Here is a 16,640-nt window from a genome sequence, read left to right on the forward strand (position 1 = left end):
TGCAGGTGGCTTTGAAGGCAGGCGGTCTGTCTGGGGACACTCAGGAAGGTGAGTCACGGAGGGCTGGCGAGAGCGGGCTGAGCACGCGGGCGGGGAAGTGGCAGCAGGGCTGGCCCAAGGAGGCCCTGGGGACCACGCTCTGTTAAGGGCTTTCCAGGGCTTAGTTCAAACTGCCTTCGGCGGTGACCCCTAGGGGCCTCCAGACCCACACACGGCCGCGCAGGCATGGTGGCAGAGCCCTGCGGTCCTTGTCCCACCTCTGCCCTGTTGCTGTGGGAGCTCACGAAGCTCCAGACACGCCGAATCCGAGTCCCCGGGGCTCCGTGGGGCCGGGCCTGCTCCGTCTGGGGCTCCCGGAGCCGCCCTGCCCCGCCCCTCTAAAAGACATTTGGTCTTAATCATCCCTGTGTTTTTCCAGTGAAGGCTGGGGTATCCCCAGCCGCAGCCAGGCCGGGAGGCAAACAGGCTTGTGACTCAGGCTGGGCCTGGCCCGGGGGCAGAGGGCGGGGTGCCGCTGCAGACACAGGCACCCCAGCTCCCGGCCACGGCCCCCGAGCCCCCAGGGCCACTGCCGCTGACCAAGGTAGCCTGTGCCAAGGCCCATGAGCAAACCCAGAGTGGGGGATGCCCGGCACAGCCGGGCCCCTCCCAAGGTGACTGCAACGGCATCTCAAGGCACGACGTTGTACAAATTAGTATTTTATTCTTCCCGTGGTGACCACCGCTCCAAAAGGTAACGTGTGCATGGGCAGCGAGGCCGCCGCGTGGGAAAGGACAGTGTGGCCGGGCAGCGACCCCCCAGCCTGCCCTGCGAGGACGCCCCGTGGCGGGCTGGAGGCAGCGCCGCGCAGGGCGTGGGGGCGATGACACGGGCGTTTGGCCTGGTGTTTCCCTGACTTCCTCTGTCCACACAATGCAGACACCAGAACAGCTTCCCGCAGCGCCGGGCTGGGGCGAGCAGGGGCATCGCACAGGAAGTCCGGCAGGCCCGCGGGAAATGGTGGCACCAGGCGCGGCGGGTGCGGGGGCCCCGGGCCTCACACACCCGCGCGGTCAGGACTTGCTATATAAAATAGATGTGCACGGTAGAGAAAAACCTTGATAAAATAGCCTATAAAAATAGAAACTGTAGTGAAAATATACACAAGTACTAACAGGGCCAATAAAAACCCCGTGGACGCGGGAGCTGGCCGTCCCCACGGGGTGAGGGGGCCTCTGCTGGCCGGTACGGGCACAGGGCAAGCAGGCTGGGGCCACCCTGGGGCTTCCTGCCCGGGGGCGCCAGGACAGCTGGCAAGGCCGCCCTTGCAGGGCCACGGCTGGTGTTGGCACGGGTCCAGATGACCGCAGTGAGGCAGCCGCTGCCACCCAGGGCGCTGGCGGAGGTAGGGGGACCTCAGGGGCCCTCGAGGGGTGGGGGTGGGGGGGAGTGCTGGCTGCAAACACTGGGACCTGCAGCTCCAGGAGGAGGAGTCAGCTCATCCCGCCCCTAGAGTGGGCCAGGCCCAGGGCTCCCTCTGCCGCCGGCTCCCAGGACGCCAGGCGCTGGTGCCGGGAAGGCTCCTCCAGGTCTTCTCCCTCGGGGCTCCAGTCTCAACTCCCCAGCGGTAGTGCTCGTAAGATCCTTCAGGGCCGCGAGTGGGCCCCAGGACGGCAGCTGATGCAGTGGGCCCACCCCCACCCTCCCCCATGCTGACAGCCATCGTGTCGCCCCAGGGCGGTGGCCAGGAGCCCCCAGCGTGTGGTCCCAGCAGCGAGACAGCCAGGTCTGCATCTCAGGGTCACCTCCCAAAGCAGCTGGGCCTTGGACCGCAGCCAACAAACAGAAGAGCAAGAGGAACCCCACTTCTGATTCCTGAGAAGGAACCATGGCTTTTGGCTTGTTAGAGACCAGCTCTCTCTACACAGAAAAGAAAAAAAAAAAAGCAACTGAAAACAGGTGGGCGGAGCTCAGACAAGTGTGTCCCACACCAAACACCACAGGGAGGCTGCACCGAGACGGTGCCCCCTGGACACAGCTGCACACACTCCGCCACCACAGCCACGTGCTCTGGCTCGCAGAGCCGGCGTCCCCAGAGACACCAGAGTGACCCCCAGCCCTGGGCCCTGACAGCCCCATATCCCCACCCCACACCGGCTCTGTCCAAGATGGCTCACTCTGCACCACACCCCGCCCCCCAGAGCCGCCCAGAGAAGCTCCCTGTCCCCTCCACCGAGGCCGGCCCGGGGGCCTGCTCTGCAGTTCACCTGCCAGCCCAGCCCTCCTGTACTTGGAGAGCGCCTTCCACACCAGCGCCCAGCTGAGGCAGCGTTTTCCACGGGGCTGGCCGGGGCGGCCAGGCTGACCACTCGGGCTGGGGGCCCCCTTGGGCAAAGTCCAGCGACGGGCATGGCTGGTGGCGTGGGCTGGGGGCAGCCTTGGTCTTCCAAGGACGGCCCCTACACTCCCTGCACCTGCCATGTGCAGCCGCCAAAACACGCACGCAGTGCCCATCGCTGCTGGGAGAACATGGGAGCGCCGGCAAGGTCAGGGTGCCGAGGGGCGGGCGCCACAAACGGACGCCCCCAACAGCCCGCTGGGAAGTGCCGAGGGCTCCCGGTCAGGCAGGGCGCGGCTGCACATCCCAGGGAGCGCTGGGCCCGGCCCGCGGGCGCACTGGCGGTGAGAGCAGCAGCGTCCAGGGCGGGGCTCAGGTGTCCTCCTCCTCGTCGCTGACCAGCTCGCCCTTGTCGGGGCTGCTGTCCCGCTCGCGCAGGAAGTCCTCGCGGATGGCCTCCAGCTCCGTCAGCTCCAGCCGCACCTTCTCCAGGTGGTAGGCGCGCCGGTTCCGGATCTGGCGCAGGGGGAAGGGGTTCAGGTCTCCAAAGGAGATGCTGATGAGCTTCCTGGAGGGACACAGGACAGACACGGGTCAGGGGCTCGGGGCACGCACCCACACGGCCCCTCCCGCGGTACGGCCCAGCCCGGGGCCCGGGGCGGGTGTGGGGAGGGTACCCGGGCAGGTGCTGAGTGCCTGCCCAGGGTCAGGTCTCAACTGTGCCACCAGGAGCCCAGAACACCCACCCTGCACTGGGGCTCAGGGCACGGAGGCTGCTGGATGCCCACGCCGAGGTGCTGGGAAGGCAGGTGCCAGTGGGGGATCCGCAGGGCAGCGTGAGACCCGGCACGGAGCAGTGCCAGGACAGCCCCGGGGCAGCCGTGCGGCCAGCGTCAGGACACAGACCCCCGACACACGCACAGCGTCAGGGCTTCACATCGCTGCCGGGTGGAGGCCCCGGCAGACACGGGGAGGTCGGAAGCGTGGCCGCCTCACCAGGCCACGGCTGTGGTTTACAGACAGAGCCGAACGCGCCCCGAGGCCCGGCCCTGGATTCCGGCACTAACCAGGCCCCAGGACACGTGGGGGGTCCGCCCTACATGGAGGCCTTGCTTCCCGACAGCAGGGGCTCGTCCCCCTCATGTCAGCCCCGGGGCCTGTATTCAGGACGCCCCTACACAAGGGCAAGAGGTCAGAGGGCCTGGCAGTTTATATTCCCAACACTTATTCTTTCTAAAATTATTCTGTGTAATGCAAAGTATGATACCTTAAAAAGGTGAGTTATGTAGTGATTATTAACTTGGACATATACAGTTCGACCATTATGTAAATATACCAGGAGCGTTTAAAAACACATATGAAACATTTGGTTTCATGGTTTAACAATTCATATGTTTGTGTGTTTTTATTTTTATTTCTGATTTTACCATGTGCTTTATTATTTGTTTGATAATGTGTCTCATATGTTAAATTTTTATTATTTTTTCTTATCATTAAAAAGTTTAACAACATACTTGTTTCCAGAATAAATATTTCAAAAGGGATCCAATAAGGTTGGACTTTTAAGTATACTTTTAGTTATGTTTAACTTGTTTAATAAATAACTTTTAAAATTGATAAAAAAAAAAAAAAAAACAACAAAGGCCACATCCCGAACGTGTCCTGGAAGGCAGGGCTGTCAGAGACCAGGACGGGCTGGACATGGCTACCCTGACAGGGCCGGGGCTGGGCACCAGGAGCCCACAGGCCCCACAGATCCAGCGCCTGAGGTGTCCACCCCTTGTCCGCTACAGAAAGGGAATGCCCAGAGTCATGGCGCTGACGGAGGCTGGGAGCAGGGGACACCACACTGCCCTGCCCCATGGCTGAGGTCAGGCCACGGTGAAAAGCGCCCTCGGCGCCAGCGGAAGTCCTGCTGCAGACAGGATGAATCCCCCCTCGTCTGCGTGTCCACAGTCACCGTGGCACCCAGCCCCCCTGCTGCAGGCCCCCCTGGCACCCTGGCCCCCCTGCGGCTCAAGCCAACTGCAGGTTCCTGGCACCAGGAGCCACCCACAAGGTGGCGCTGTGGGACCACGCTGATGGATCACAGGCCCAGACTGGGCGGGGCAGGGTCGGGAGCCCTGGGAGTTCATTTACTGTCATTCCGGGTAATCCTGAGGCAGCACGAGGGCTCGAGCCCAGACTCAGAATCCATCTGTCACCGGCAAATGTCCTCAGATAACCCCCTTCCTCACGGCAAAAACCAGGCTGCTGCCGCAGGGGACCTGCAAGCCTCAAACTGCCTTAAAAACCCACTCCCAAGGCAGGTCCTAAAACCAACCTGGATGAGGCCCAAGTCCTGAGCATCAGCCACAAGAGCCCGGACAGCCCGGCTCCGCTCGGCCGGCACCAGCCTGCGCAACCGCTCACACGCCTGCCCCGCCCCCGCCCAGCCCCATTTCCCAGGCTTTCTGGGATCAGCGGAGGCCGTGTTCCCCACAGGGGTGTCGGGGACAGGGCCGGGCCCCCATGTATGACCCCACGGCCCAGCCCGTGCTGGCTGCCAGGCTCCGCGGCTCACCTGGCGTCCAGGATGGTGCGGGTGAAGTAGCGGAGATATTTGAAGATGGACATGGAGTCTTGCAGTTTCAGGATCTCCTCTTCCTTGTACTTAAAAAGCGCCAGGGCGAAGCGGAAAATAACCTGGCGGCGAGGACAGGCAGGCTCGTCAGTCAGCGGGGACCTCGCAGAGAGACACCGCCCATCGGCTGGCTCACGCCCCCAAAGGCCCGCCTGACCAGCAACCAGGGCTGGGCTGAAGCTGGAAGCCAGAGACCCCGCCTCCCAGGGCCTACACTGCTGGGGAGCTGGAGTTGGGAACCGGAGCCGGGCATGGAGCCCGGGCGCGCCGACAGTGACACGGGTGCCTGCCTTGAAATAACCTTTCAACAAAACCAGGCCAGGTCTGCCCAGTTCCCAGCCTCTGGAACTCTCCACTCCACGGCTTCCGCCTCACGAAGGAAGGGGGCTGGAGATGGGCAGAGAATCGCTCTACTGCCTGGCTGCCGGGTGACGGTGCCGGAGGCCCCTTCGGGCAGCTGCGGCACGAACGGCCCTCCCCGCACCTCGGCCGCGGGGGCCTGCGCCCACCCAGACAGCAGTGTCCACGGGGCTCAGAGCCGCCTCTCCCCCCGCCCGCCTGGCTGTGGTCTCCTGGGGACACTTCAACCCCGCTCAGAACTTTCCGTGATGAGGGCAGCCCTGGCGATAACGGAGAACGCGGGGTACTCAGCGCGAAGCCCCTCTGCAGGGCCAGCGGGCGTCCCCGTCAGAAGAGCACCTCTGCTCCACGATCGACCCCCCACGCCCGCCCGCACACCACACAGGCGTGTCAGGAGGGCATGCGCGGCGCGGCGTAGCCGGAGACCGGCGCATCCTACGCATCCGTCACGGGGGCTGCTGTGCAAATTCCTGGTGCAACTGTGCAAGACCGCCCAGAGCCAGGTCGGCAGCCTGCCACGGCACTGTCTCCAGGCCTCCAGACAGGCAGGGAACCCCCGAGAAGACCGACGCGGAGGCTGAGAGCGGCCCTCGCCCTGGGACTCTTAGCCACATGGCGTGGGCTCAAGCAGTAACCACACGCTCAGTAGAAAACTCACCTTTACACACCTACGAGACCGGTGTGGAGCCTCGTGGGCAGTCGGGCTCTGAGCTGGCGCCCCGGGCCCGCCCCCACAGACCTGCAGGCCTCCGTCTCCCCAGTCATACAATGGGCCCCCACCTCTCGATAGATGGGGAATCTCAAGCCGTAAACCGTGGGCTCCCGGTGCCCGCTCGGGGCTCGGTGCAGGCTGGCTGCTGTGACGAACGAGCAGATGGCTGCTGTCGCCCAGGCCCCAGCCCTTCGCCAGCTGCACCTGGCACTGCCGTGGCTCCGGCACTGTGGGAACCTCTGCTGCCACCTCCCCTGCCCACGCCCTTGGCCCAGTGCCGAGCCGAGCAGACCCACCTTTGGCCCCTCGTAAAGGAAGGAGTCCCAGATCTTAAAGAGGATGTCACTGACGACGCTGTCCACAAACACCACCAGGAACCAGTTGAACGTGATGAGGGTGTAGTCGACTTTGTACTGTTCAAAGTGGGCGTGCAGCCGGGCCAGCTTCTCACTCATGAGGTCTCTGAACACCCGTTGGTCCACCTGCGGGGGCAGCAAAGGAAGGTGTGGGCTTTGCCATGGCAACGGGGGCAGAGGCTGAGTGTAGGAACACTCAGCACAGCTGTTCCGGATGCACACCCTGGGTGTGCGCCCCAGCAGGTGCACAGCAGGGTCCCTTTTCACAGCGCGTGGGGTCTACAGCCCGAGACCGGCTACTGTGCTCCAGTGTCCTGTGGAAACGGAAGCAGCAGAGCCGCAGGACAGCCCGTCTCCCACTCCTCTCAGGCACAGGAGAGCTGACACAGAGTCTCAGAGGAAGGGTGACACCTCCACGCCAAGCGCACAACAAATGCGCGTTCACCAGGCCGCGGGGGCGGGGGCGCGAGGACCAGACTCTGCGTCTTACTCCCACACTCACTGGCTGGGCAGCTTTGCACAAGGGACGTTGTCAACAGCTCTCGAGTCCTGGGGCCGGCGCTGTGGTGCAGCAGGTAAAGCTGCCACCTGTGGTGCCGGCATCCCACATGGGGACTGGGCCGTGTCCCGGCTGCTCCACTCCCACCCAGCTCTCTGCTATGGCCTGGGAAAGCAGCAGAAGATGGCCCAAGTGCTTGGCCCCTGCTCAAGCTGTCACACGTAACAGGGCACAGGTCCGAGTCAAGCCACACCTGATGTCCTCTTCGGTCCCTTCCCCCTCCCCGCACCCCTCCCGCACATGGTGCTCTCAGACCGCCACAGCCCCTTGTCCCCACTTCACAGCCCTGGCAACAGGGACCAGTGGTTGCCAAGCAGCGAGGACGGCTGTCCCCGAGAGCAAGGGATGGCACCACAGCCCACTCGGCCCGGAGACAGCGCAGAGCCTGGGACTTCCACGCTGGCCCCGAGGTGGGCCAAGAGCCAGGCACACAGCCCTCCCCCACCCGGTGGCAGACGGCCTGGGTCTGGAGGCTGTGGGGCGCTTGGCAGAAGGCTGGCGAGGAGCAGCCTGCCAGGGAACGCTGGCCCCGGCCTCTGCTCCAGCCCCTCCCCTCGGAGCGTGGCGGACGTGGGATGACTGTGTCATTGAGCTCTGCGCCCGCGCCTGGTGAGGTCCTGGCACACAGCATGCACTCGAAGCACAGCACAGCTGAGAGCCGGCGGCTGGGCTGCAGCGGCCTGGCGCTGGGCTCCGGCGGGGGGCAGCTGGGCAGGGGTTTGTGGAGCACAGCTCTGGGGCCGACGGCACACACCCCGCAACCCCCATCCTCAGGGCAGCGCACCCGATGTCCTAGGATTCAGACTTACTGGGGGCAGGGGGGACAGGAGGCAGGGGTGTGGCCCCTCCAAAGGCAGGAGCCACCCCCCACACATGGGTTTCTAAAGCCTCTGCACAAAACAAACTCACCTTTAATCTCATTTCCCACAAGCTCTCTGAAGTCCCATGTATGAAGTAAGTCTAAGCAGGAAGTGGGGAGCAGTCTAAATATTTGTGAGATTTTAGCCAGGGCCAGCTGCTCTTGTGACAGAAGTGCTGAGAAGCCCACAGCTGCCGTGAGGCAGCCCAGGGAGGGCCACGGCCGGACGCCAGGCCTGGGCTGAGGCAGGGAGGGGAGCAGGTGGAGGTCCCATGGAGACCAAGGCGCCCCCAGGGACAGCGCCACGACGGGGGGAGGGGAGGGACCCTTCAACCCCTCCTGCCACCCTCCTGTCCCCTGCTGGTGTGTCCTGCTGGGCTGCAGCCCACCCCTGCAGCACCGGGCACGGCACAGCACAGTGAGGATAGCTCCGGGGCCAGGCTCGGGTGTGAGCCCCAGCAGGACGAGCACCGCGGAGCAGGCACACACAGGCTCGGCTCAGGTCAGGGGACAGAGGGGCCCCTGGAGGTTGGACGCGTGAGGGGCCGGCCAGTTGGGAGTCAGAGCAAAGGCCTGAGTGAGGCTGGAGTCAGTGGTGGCCCTGGGCAGCCTGGGGAAGAGGCGCCCTGGGCTGCAGGGGCCACGGCTCTGGTCCTGAGCCACGACTGTGGCAGACAGGACAGAGACCCTGGGCTCTCGTGGCCACACCTTCCTCCTGGCCCCTGGCCTCAGACTGCAGCTGACTGCCGGTCCCAGCTGCTGCCCTGGGCCCCGTCACTGCACTCCTCCCCAGGAGGCAGTGAGGGGCCTGTCCCTGGGGGAGGCCGACCTTGGCTGCGGGTCTGCTCTGGACCTCAGGTAGTCTGACTCCTCCCCAGTGCTCCCTCCCGGGCTGGCGCTCCCTCCTGGGCTGTTCTCAGCTCCTACCCGCTCCCAGCAGAAGCTCCTGGCACATCTGGTCCCGCCCAGCATCTGATCCCGCCCGCCCAGCAGCCGCGTCCTGGCGGTGCTGAGTGCCCCGGGCTGTGACGCGGCTGCTGGGGAGGGGGCACCGGGCCGCAAAGGCAGTGTCAGGTCTGCAGGGCCCGGCTCTTCCAGTGAGCTCAAGGACAGCGCCAGGGCCTTGCGCATGGCCACCACTCGGTCCCTCGGGGACAGCCGCCGATGCCACGGACTCCAATCCAAGCCTGCCCTGACGAAGGTCTCGCAGGGTCCCCCTTCCATGCCACCGGGCGGCTGGGACGTACCTGGGATCCCAGGAGGGTCTTCGTGTAATAGTCCCGTGGCATGAAAACCTCCACGATGGCCACCAGACACCAGAAGGCGTCCTCCTGCTCCAGGTACAGGAGGGCCACTGCCGCGAGCCTGCAAGCAGAGGGACAAGGTGAGCGCGGGCCCCCAGCCCCCGGATGCCACTGAGGTGCCCGCCGAAGCCGTCTCTCTCACCGGCAACGGAGACCGGATGACGAGCATGGCGGCACCAGGAGAAAGTGGCCAAAACCCTGGAGCCTCGGCCTGCGCCACCAAGCCAGGAGCATCGGTCACCCCGACCCCGGGCCCCTGCTCAGAAGCCGCTTGCTTTTTTGGTTTTCCCCTTAAATTATACTGAACTCATCTCAAATTAACAGGGGGAAGGGGACCCAGGACCAGGGACACCTCAGGTTGGACAGGATGGGACAGCAGGAGTGACAGCTGGCCATCGGTGGAGGGGAGAGGTCCAGGAGGCACAGGTGCAGACGCCAGGCCCACAGCAGCTGGGGACGCCAGGGCTCGGCGGAGCCCCAGCTCGGGGGGGCCTCTAAGGTTCACACAAGTGAACGGTGATCGGGAGGAGGGGCCCGAGTCACCTAGTGGAAGCCACCACATGAGAGGAAGCCACCATGCATCTACGGAGACTTGGACGCTCAGGGTCACGGCCGGGCGCTGAGGACCCCGAAGGCAAAACCCCAACAGAGAGCGGCAGTTGGGAGGCTTCCAGTGGCACTGCGGCTGGCGGGTGGTGCAGAGGGAAAGCCTCGGTTATCCGAGGGGCTGACTGCGGCACGCCAGGGCACCGGCACCCTGCTGCCCACACGGGCACGCTCACGTCCTCCCCAGATCCCTCAGAGGATCCCGCCTCCAGGAGTCCGCCCGTGAGCAGGGACCAGGGGAAGTTTGGGTTTAGGTGACGCACACGGCTGTACCAGGTGGGCCCATCTGCAAGCTCCTCTTGAACGCGGACTGTCGGGGAGCAGCGCGCGCCCCTTCCTGCCTTTCCTGGGCACACGCAGGCGCTGCCCCGGGGACCGCGGCGTTTGGGGACGCTGTGTCCAGCTGCATGTGGCCCTCGTCTGCAGGGCGGCACGTGGCAGCGGGGCCAGCACTCAGGGCTGCAGGGGCCCCGGCACTGAGCTGCACTGCCTTCCCGGGAGCACCAGCGCGGAGCTGGACCAGAAGTGGCGCAGCTGGGACTCTAACAGGTGCCCACAGGGGATGCCGGTGTCACAGGCGGCGGTCCCCGGGGCCCAGGCTCTCACCCTTGGCTAGCAACATCTCCACTGCCTACAACCCTGCTTTCCACGTTCACTACGCAGAGAGGAACGTAAGTGGACGGCTGCGGGGACAGAAGGCAGACACTACAGTTACGAACGGCCAGACAGCCAGGGGCAGCAGACACATGGTAAGAAGCGCCCAGTGGCAGGCGGAGTGTCGTGGAGAGTGGACGACGAGCCTGCCCCGGGAGCAGGGGAGAGGCCACCAGTGCGAGAGCCACGGAAGACCCCGTCCACAGGAAACAAGGGCTAAGCCGCATCAGAGGAAGAACTGTCAGGGGCGACCTCCTGACTCGCAAAGACCCTGCATAAACAGAGAGTGACCGCGAGCCTGCACTGCACACACTCCACAATAACGAACTTAAACCTCGGATCAAAACCCGGCTGCCATGAGGACAGAGAAGCGACAGGAGTGACTTCGTGTTCTCGCCGCTCTGCGGAAGCACGCGCGTCTCCCTCCATCGGGCCCAAGCCAGGGACATCGGAACACTAAACCCGGCTGTAGAGCCCTGGCTTTTCTTGGCCAAACAGGAAATGAGGGAGCCACTTCCCGCCTGGGCCGTGGAGAGCGGGAGGCCGGGCACCCACCGGTTGAGGCCCTGGCAGTAGCCGATGTCTGGGTTGCGCCAGGAGAAGGCGAGCAGGACGCTGCGCAGCTTCTGGACGCCCTCGGACGTGGGGCTCGAGTAGTGCTTGTTGTTGGGCAGCGTGCGCAGCAGGTCCAGCTCGATCTGCTTGGAGGCCGGGTTCTGCTTCTCCAGCGCCTTCTGCAGCAGGGCCTGGAAGTAGCCGGGCTCGGCGCCGTCCTTGAACTTCCTCCTGTGCAGGTCCACGCACCACTTCCACACCTTGGAGCGGTGCTCGTGGGGGATGCCGGCCCGGATCAGGTTCTTCAGCTCCGGGGAGCGCACCATCTCCCTGTTCATTGTGCTCGCAAAATAGTTCTCCCACTTGACGCCGGTGGAGACGTCCTGGTTCTCTGTGAGGTACAGCGTCTTCAGGTCGAGCGCGCGGACCCTGGCCACCAGCTTCTCCTCCTCGCCGTCCTCGGGCACGGTCCTGAACCCGTAGATGTCGTATTCGCTGGGGGCAAAAGCAGACAAGTCAAAGTGCTGGGGGCTTGGCAAACGACCCACAGAGCAGAGCAGAGGACTGGAGCCAGCGCGTGCACTCCAGCGAGCACGCTGCAAAACCAAAGCCACCTCCCTTCACTCGACAGGGCTAGGACAACCAGCTACCTGCTGGAAAGAACTAAAGGCGACCTCTTCTTGACAGGGTCCCAGATGGCTAAAAACCCCGCAGGTGAAAAACACAGGAATGCAACTGTACCGCAAAGCAAGGCTGTGTTTATCGGTCACACGCAGACGTACACACACTTTATGTCTCAGGAGGTATCACTTTAAGAGGTGAAGAGACGAGGAAGAAGATGTTGATGAGACATTAGGGACGAGAGGAATGAAGGCGCCAGTGGGCAGAACAATGTCCCCAGGGACGTCCGTACCCCGGCCCCTGTAACCCGTGACTTTGTCCAGCCACCCCCGAGCTGTGCGGCCTTGGGCTCCACACCTGTCCACACCCCCTGCAGATTCCACACCCGGCACCTGGGAGCTCTGGGTGCGGGAGCAGCATACGGGCCGGCAGCACATCTCTCAGCGCCACCTGAGGGGCCACACGCTGGACCCTCAGAGGAGGGAGGACTGCGTCAAGCTGAAGCAAGGCTTCCCCGGGCCTGGAGTGCGGGGAGAAGCTGGGAGGCTGCAGGCAGCAAGAGCCAGACTCGGGGTGCCCCAGGGAGGGGCAAAGGGGAGGAGCCAGAGAGCAGGATGCGCTCAGGGAATTCGGATTTCTGTGCACTGATGCTTCCTGTTTTCAGAAGCTAAGTCAGGAGGATTCCTAGCACAGGACCCACTCTGGGCGTCCAGAGTCCGTGATTTCCAAAAGAAAAACCCTGCGTGGTGCTGTGTGTCCAAGTGTGCTGGGGCGAGGGTGTCCCTGCTCGCACCAGATGCCCCGTGGGTTCTGAGCCAGGCATCCGGCGGCCAGGCAGCTTCCTCGGTTTTACCAGAACCCCTGGGCTCCCAACCCACCAGGGGTGCAGCTATGCCTCAGGTCAGGAGACACGCTCCCCACTCCTGGGAAGACAGCCCCCCCAGGAGAAAGCAGGGGCTGGAAGCATGGCTGCCCTGACGCGGCATGCAGAGCAAAGTCCGGAGCCCCCAGACCCAGGCCGAGGTCCTGCCCTACCACTGGCTGCTGGGGAGAGCAACACCCAGAGACACCCGGTGTGACGTGCGGTTCTCTGCAGACGGCTCCTGCTGCTTCAGGAGGAGGGGCGACAGCCCGGGAGCCACCAGCCCCGTACCTGACAAGGTGAGGTCAGGAGGAGGGCGCGATAGCCGGGCACCACCAGCCCCATACCTGACAAGGTGAGGTTTCAGGACCGCCTGCTCCGGCTGCTCCTGGCTCTCCACCTGCAGGGCGTCCTCCAGCAGCTGCGCGATGACGTCCCGCGCGGGGCCCTGCTCTTCCGAGCACACTGGCGCCTGCATCTCCTGCAGCAGTATCAGGTACTTGCTCTCGACCTGGCAGAGCTTGGCTTCCAGGCTGGAATACTGGAGAGAAGTGGTGGTCAGGGCCTCCGCCCAGGCGGATGTGGGGAAAGGCTCCCGAGGGCCTCTAGCAATCGGCACACTCAGACCGCGGCCACTGGGAAGTGGGCCAGAGACAGCGCCAGAGACAAGGGGGTTGACTGACGTCTCGGGCCGTCTGTTGTATTTAAATGGCCTCCCACGGGCCCCCTCTTCCTCCTAGGGGGTCTACCGCTGCAGGGTGCTGATGGCAACACGTGACCTCCTCTGGGCAGGGCTGGGGTGAGCTGCAGACGTTAGGCCAGGTGCCAACAGCAAGGGCAGGCTGGGCCACATGGAACATGGGCCCGGGTGTCCACCCCACGCTACACTCACTTGGGCCCCAGGGCCCCAGGACAAGCTCCCATCTGCCACTGATCAATCAATCAAAGCCAGTCTGGAAAGCACTCAGGAACAGGTGTGGACAGATGCTCTGAGGGTGCGCACGCTGCCACCGGGCGCCCATCACTGCTGACCTGCCCCTTCCAGCCAGAATCTCATACCTGCTCTCACACAGCCCTGCCGGGCCCCCGCCCCTCCCCTAAGACACCAGACCCACAGCATAAACCAAGCCCAGATGACCTCACTTTGGGAGACCTCACAATTGCACTTAACTCTTCCCTGAGATCTCCATTCTTGCATCTGAACAGAGGCTGCTTCTCTGTCTCCATCACAGGCTGATGAGATGGGGCACACAGCTCTACATGCAACACATATTAAGTATGTTTTCTATTGGCAGCCATCTCCCTCCAAGCACCAGGCTAAACTCTTTCTTTCTTTTTTTAAAGATTTTGTTTAAATATATGAGAGGTAGAGGTAGAGGGAGAGACAGAGAGGAAGGTCTTCCATTCCCTGGTTCACTCCTGAAATGGCCAGAGAGGCTAGAGCTGGGCTGACCCAAAGCCAGGAGCCAGGAGCTTCTTCCAGGTCTCCCACACAGGTGCAGGGGCCCAAAGACCTGGGCCATCTTCCACTGCTTTCCCAGGCCACAGTAGAGAGCTGGATCAGAAGTGGAGCAGCCAGGACATAAACCGGTAGCCATAAGAGAGGTCCGCACTGCAGGTGAAGGCTTAGCCTACAACAACACAGTGCCAGCCCCTTGAACTGGTTTTAAACCATGCTCATTTTAGGGCTAGTGCTGTGCCTAAACAGATTAAGCCGCCACCTGCAACACCAGCACCCCATGTGGGTGCAGCTGTAGGTCCTGGTTGCTCTACTTCCAGTCCAGCTTGGGCTCCGCACCCACATGGAAAACCTGGATGAGGCTCCTGGCTCCTGGCTCTAGCTTAGCCCAGCCCTGGCCTTGGCTGTAGCGGCCATCTGGGGAGTGGGCTGGAGGATGGAAGATCTCTCTCCTTCTCTGTCTCTCCCTCTCTCTCTGTAACTTGAAATTGAAAAAAAAAAAAGAGGCACGCCCATTCCAGCCACTGTCCTACCCCGCCCTCTGTCCAAGCGACCCACCTTGGCCATCAGCTCCCGCTCCCTCCTTTCTGCGTTTCTTCGTAGAGCTGAGAGTTCTAAAATCTCCTTATTGAGAAACTTATTCTGGGTTTTGTATCCTTGTAGATTATCCTGTTGCCAACAACAACAACAACAACAACACATCAGTTCCCACTGTCTGAACACTGACTCGTTATGTACGTAGCATCTCGCTGCCCCGCCCCCAAACAGCCGGGCTACGCTAAGGACCTGGGAGTTATGGGCACTTTCTTACCAGCTGCCCACGAAGCAGGAGGCAGGCACTGATGCTGGAGGAGATGGGGGCGATAATTACTCAAGGGTGGCAACTCAACTGATAACAGGAATAACTAAATAAATAGGTCTTATTTCCTGAATTTTTGCACAGATTTTATTCATTGTAAGAGTATCAAAATAAAGGCAACACCTTAATTTTTGTTTTTTTGACTAGAGAGACAGTTTCCGTCAGTTTTCATTTTTACTTATTCTCCTTATGTGTAAAAGACCACACGCATCTACAGTGACCCACATGGGAGGCCAGCACCGCAGGCCGTGGCTTAACCGCTGCACCACAGTGCCAGCCCCTAAACCTACCTTTTATAATTACATTTTCCAAGTACTTTTTGAAGCACCCACATATACTAAAGGTCAGGCATATTCAAGGTTGTATACACATAGAAAACAGACTTCTTCTGGCAACACTAACCAAGGCTTACAAAGATGACTATTTTATAGTAGACAGAAGTGTATCCAGTATTAAGATCGGGTTTTGCCTGCTGTTGGGGTTTCTCCTTAATAAATGCTCTGGCCTCACGTATCCAGTGGGTGTCGGAGACCATGTGCACATCCCACCAGGGTTTCAGTTTTTGAACTTGCACTTGAGAACCAGCTGTGAGGTCTCGGGCACACCTGGTAGTCGTCAGGTCACTCCACTCACTGTGCTGGAAGGAGCCGCCAGGTACGAGGATCGTGCACTCGACTGTCCTTCCAGGATCAACTCCACCCCAGGGGCCAAACTCCCCAGGAGCCAAAGTAATTGCAAGAAGAGGGTGGCCAGTGAGGAACACTTTGGGGCAGGTGGGATCCATAGCTTCCTGTCTGGGGTCAATGGCTGCACCCAAGCACAGCTTCTCCAACAGAACCTCCAAAACCAGAGGCAGCGAGGACTCTGAGGTCCCCCAGGCCTCCCAGCGAGGACTCTGTGCCCCCCAGGGTCCCCCCAGCGAGGACTCTGAGGCCCCCCAGGGCCCCCCCCAGTGAGGACTCTGAGGCCCCCCAGGCCCCTCCCCAGCGAGGACTCTGAGGCCCCCAGGCCCCTCCCCAGCGAGGACTCTGTGCCCCCCAGGGTCCCCCCAGCGAGGACTCTGAGGCCCCCCAGGCCCCCAGTGAGGACTCTGAGGCCCCCTCTAGCCTCACTGACAGCGGCCCCAGGCCCCCCAGCTCGCGCCTCTGCACCCAATGCCGCTGCCTCCTACCTCACCAGCGGGTCAGCACCCCAGGCCCAACATGGACTCACTCTGGTCTGGAATCTGCTCCCCCCTCAGCTCTAGCACAGAGAGGACACTGGGAGACCACCGTCCTCCTGCGGCGGTGTCAGACTGTCCCAGCTGAGCTGTGGGTGTGGGGCGTGAGCAGGTGGCAGGCTGTGCAGAGAGGAGGGGTGAGAGACAGCCTCCACAGGTCCCACAGGACAAGGACGTCCTTGGGGGCACAGAGAAGTCTCAGCTGCCTGATGGCGGGGGAGGGGCAAGACTTGACACTGAGCCAAGCAACGCAACGCGGTGGCACTAAGGGTGCATTTCCGGGGACTCTTCTCAGGACACTAATAAGGGGCCGGCACTGTGGCACAGCGAAGCTGCCGCCTGCAGTGCTGGCATCCCACATGGGCGCCGGTTCTAGTCCCGGCTGCTCCACTTCCCATCCAGCTCTCTGCCACGACCTGGGAAAGCAGTGGAGGATGGCCCAAGTCCTTGGGCCCCTGAACCCATGTGGGAGACCAGGAAGAAGCTCCTGGCTCCTGGCTTCGGATTGGCCTAGCTCCGGCCATTGTGGCTATTTGGGGAGTGAACCAGTGGATAGAAGACCTCTCTCTCCCTCTGTCTCTGTCTCTGCCTCTCTGTAACTCTGCCTTTCAAATAAATAAATAAAATCTTAAAAAAAGAAGTCCTGTTTTTTTAAAAAAAGAACATTAATAATTCTTTGACTACAGGTCTTGCTGTACTCATCGAAAGAATCCA

The 16,640-nt window shown here is 62.3% G+C and overlaps 1 protein-coding gene across 1 annotated transcript in view; it reads right to left on the reverse strand.

Annotated features, from left to right (window-relative positions):
• Nucleotides 1-683: 683 nt before the first annotated feature.
• The window catches only part of TBC1D2B (TBC1 domain family member 2B), a 64,457-nt gene continuing 48,500 nt past the window's right edge, over nt 684-16,640 (reverse strand). The window contains exons 7-13 of the mRNA XM_062206365.1: nt 14,407-14,517; nt 12,737-12,930; nt 10,907-11,401; nt 9,035-9,152; nt 6,310-6,495; nt 4,882-5,003; nt 684-2,886 (exon numbers count right to left, since the gene is read on the reverse strand). Of these exons, the coding sequence (XP_062062349.1) occupies nt 2,691-2,886; nt 4,882-5,003; nt 6,310-6,495; nt 9,035-9,152; nt 10,907-11,401; nt 12,737-12,930; nt 14,407-14,517 (1,422 nt within the window). The 3' untranslated portion in view covers nt 684-2,690. The remainder of the gene's footprint in view (nt 2,887-4,881; nt 5,004-6,309; nt 6,496-9,034; nt 9,153-10,906; nt 11,402-12,736; nt 12,931-14,406; nt 14,518-16,640) is intronic.

This window comes from Lepus europaeus, chromosome 11 (assembly GCF_033115175.1).
Source record: "Lepus europaeus isolate LE1 chromosome 11, mLepTim1.pri, whole genome shotgun sequence".
NCBI lineage: Eukaryota > Metazoa > Chordata > Mammalia > Lagomorpha > Leporidae > Lepus > Lepus europaeus.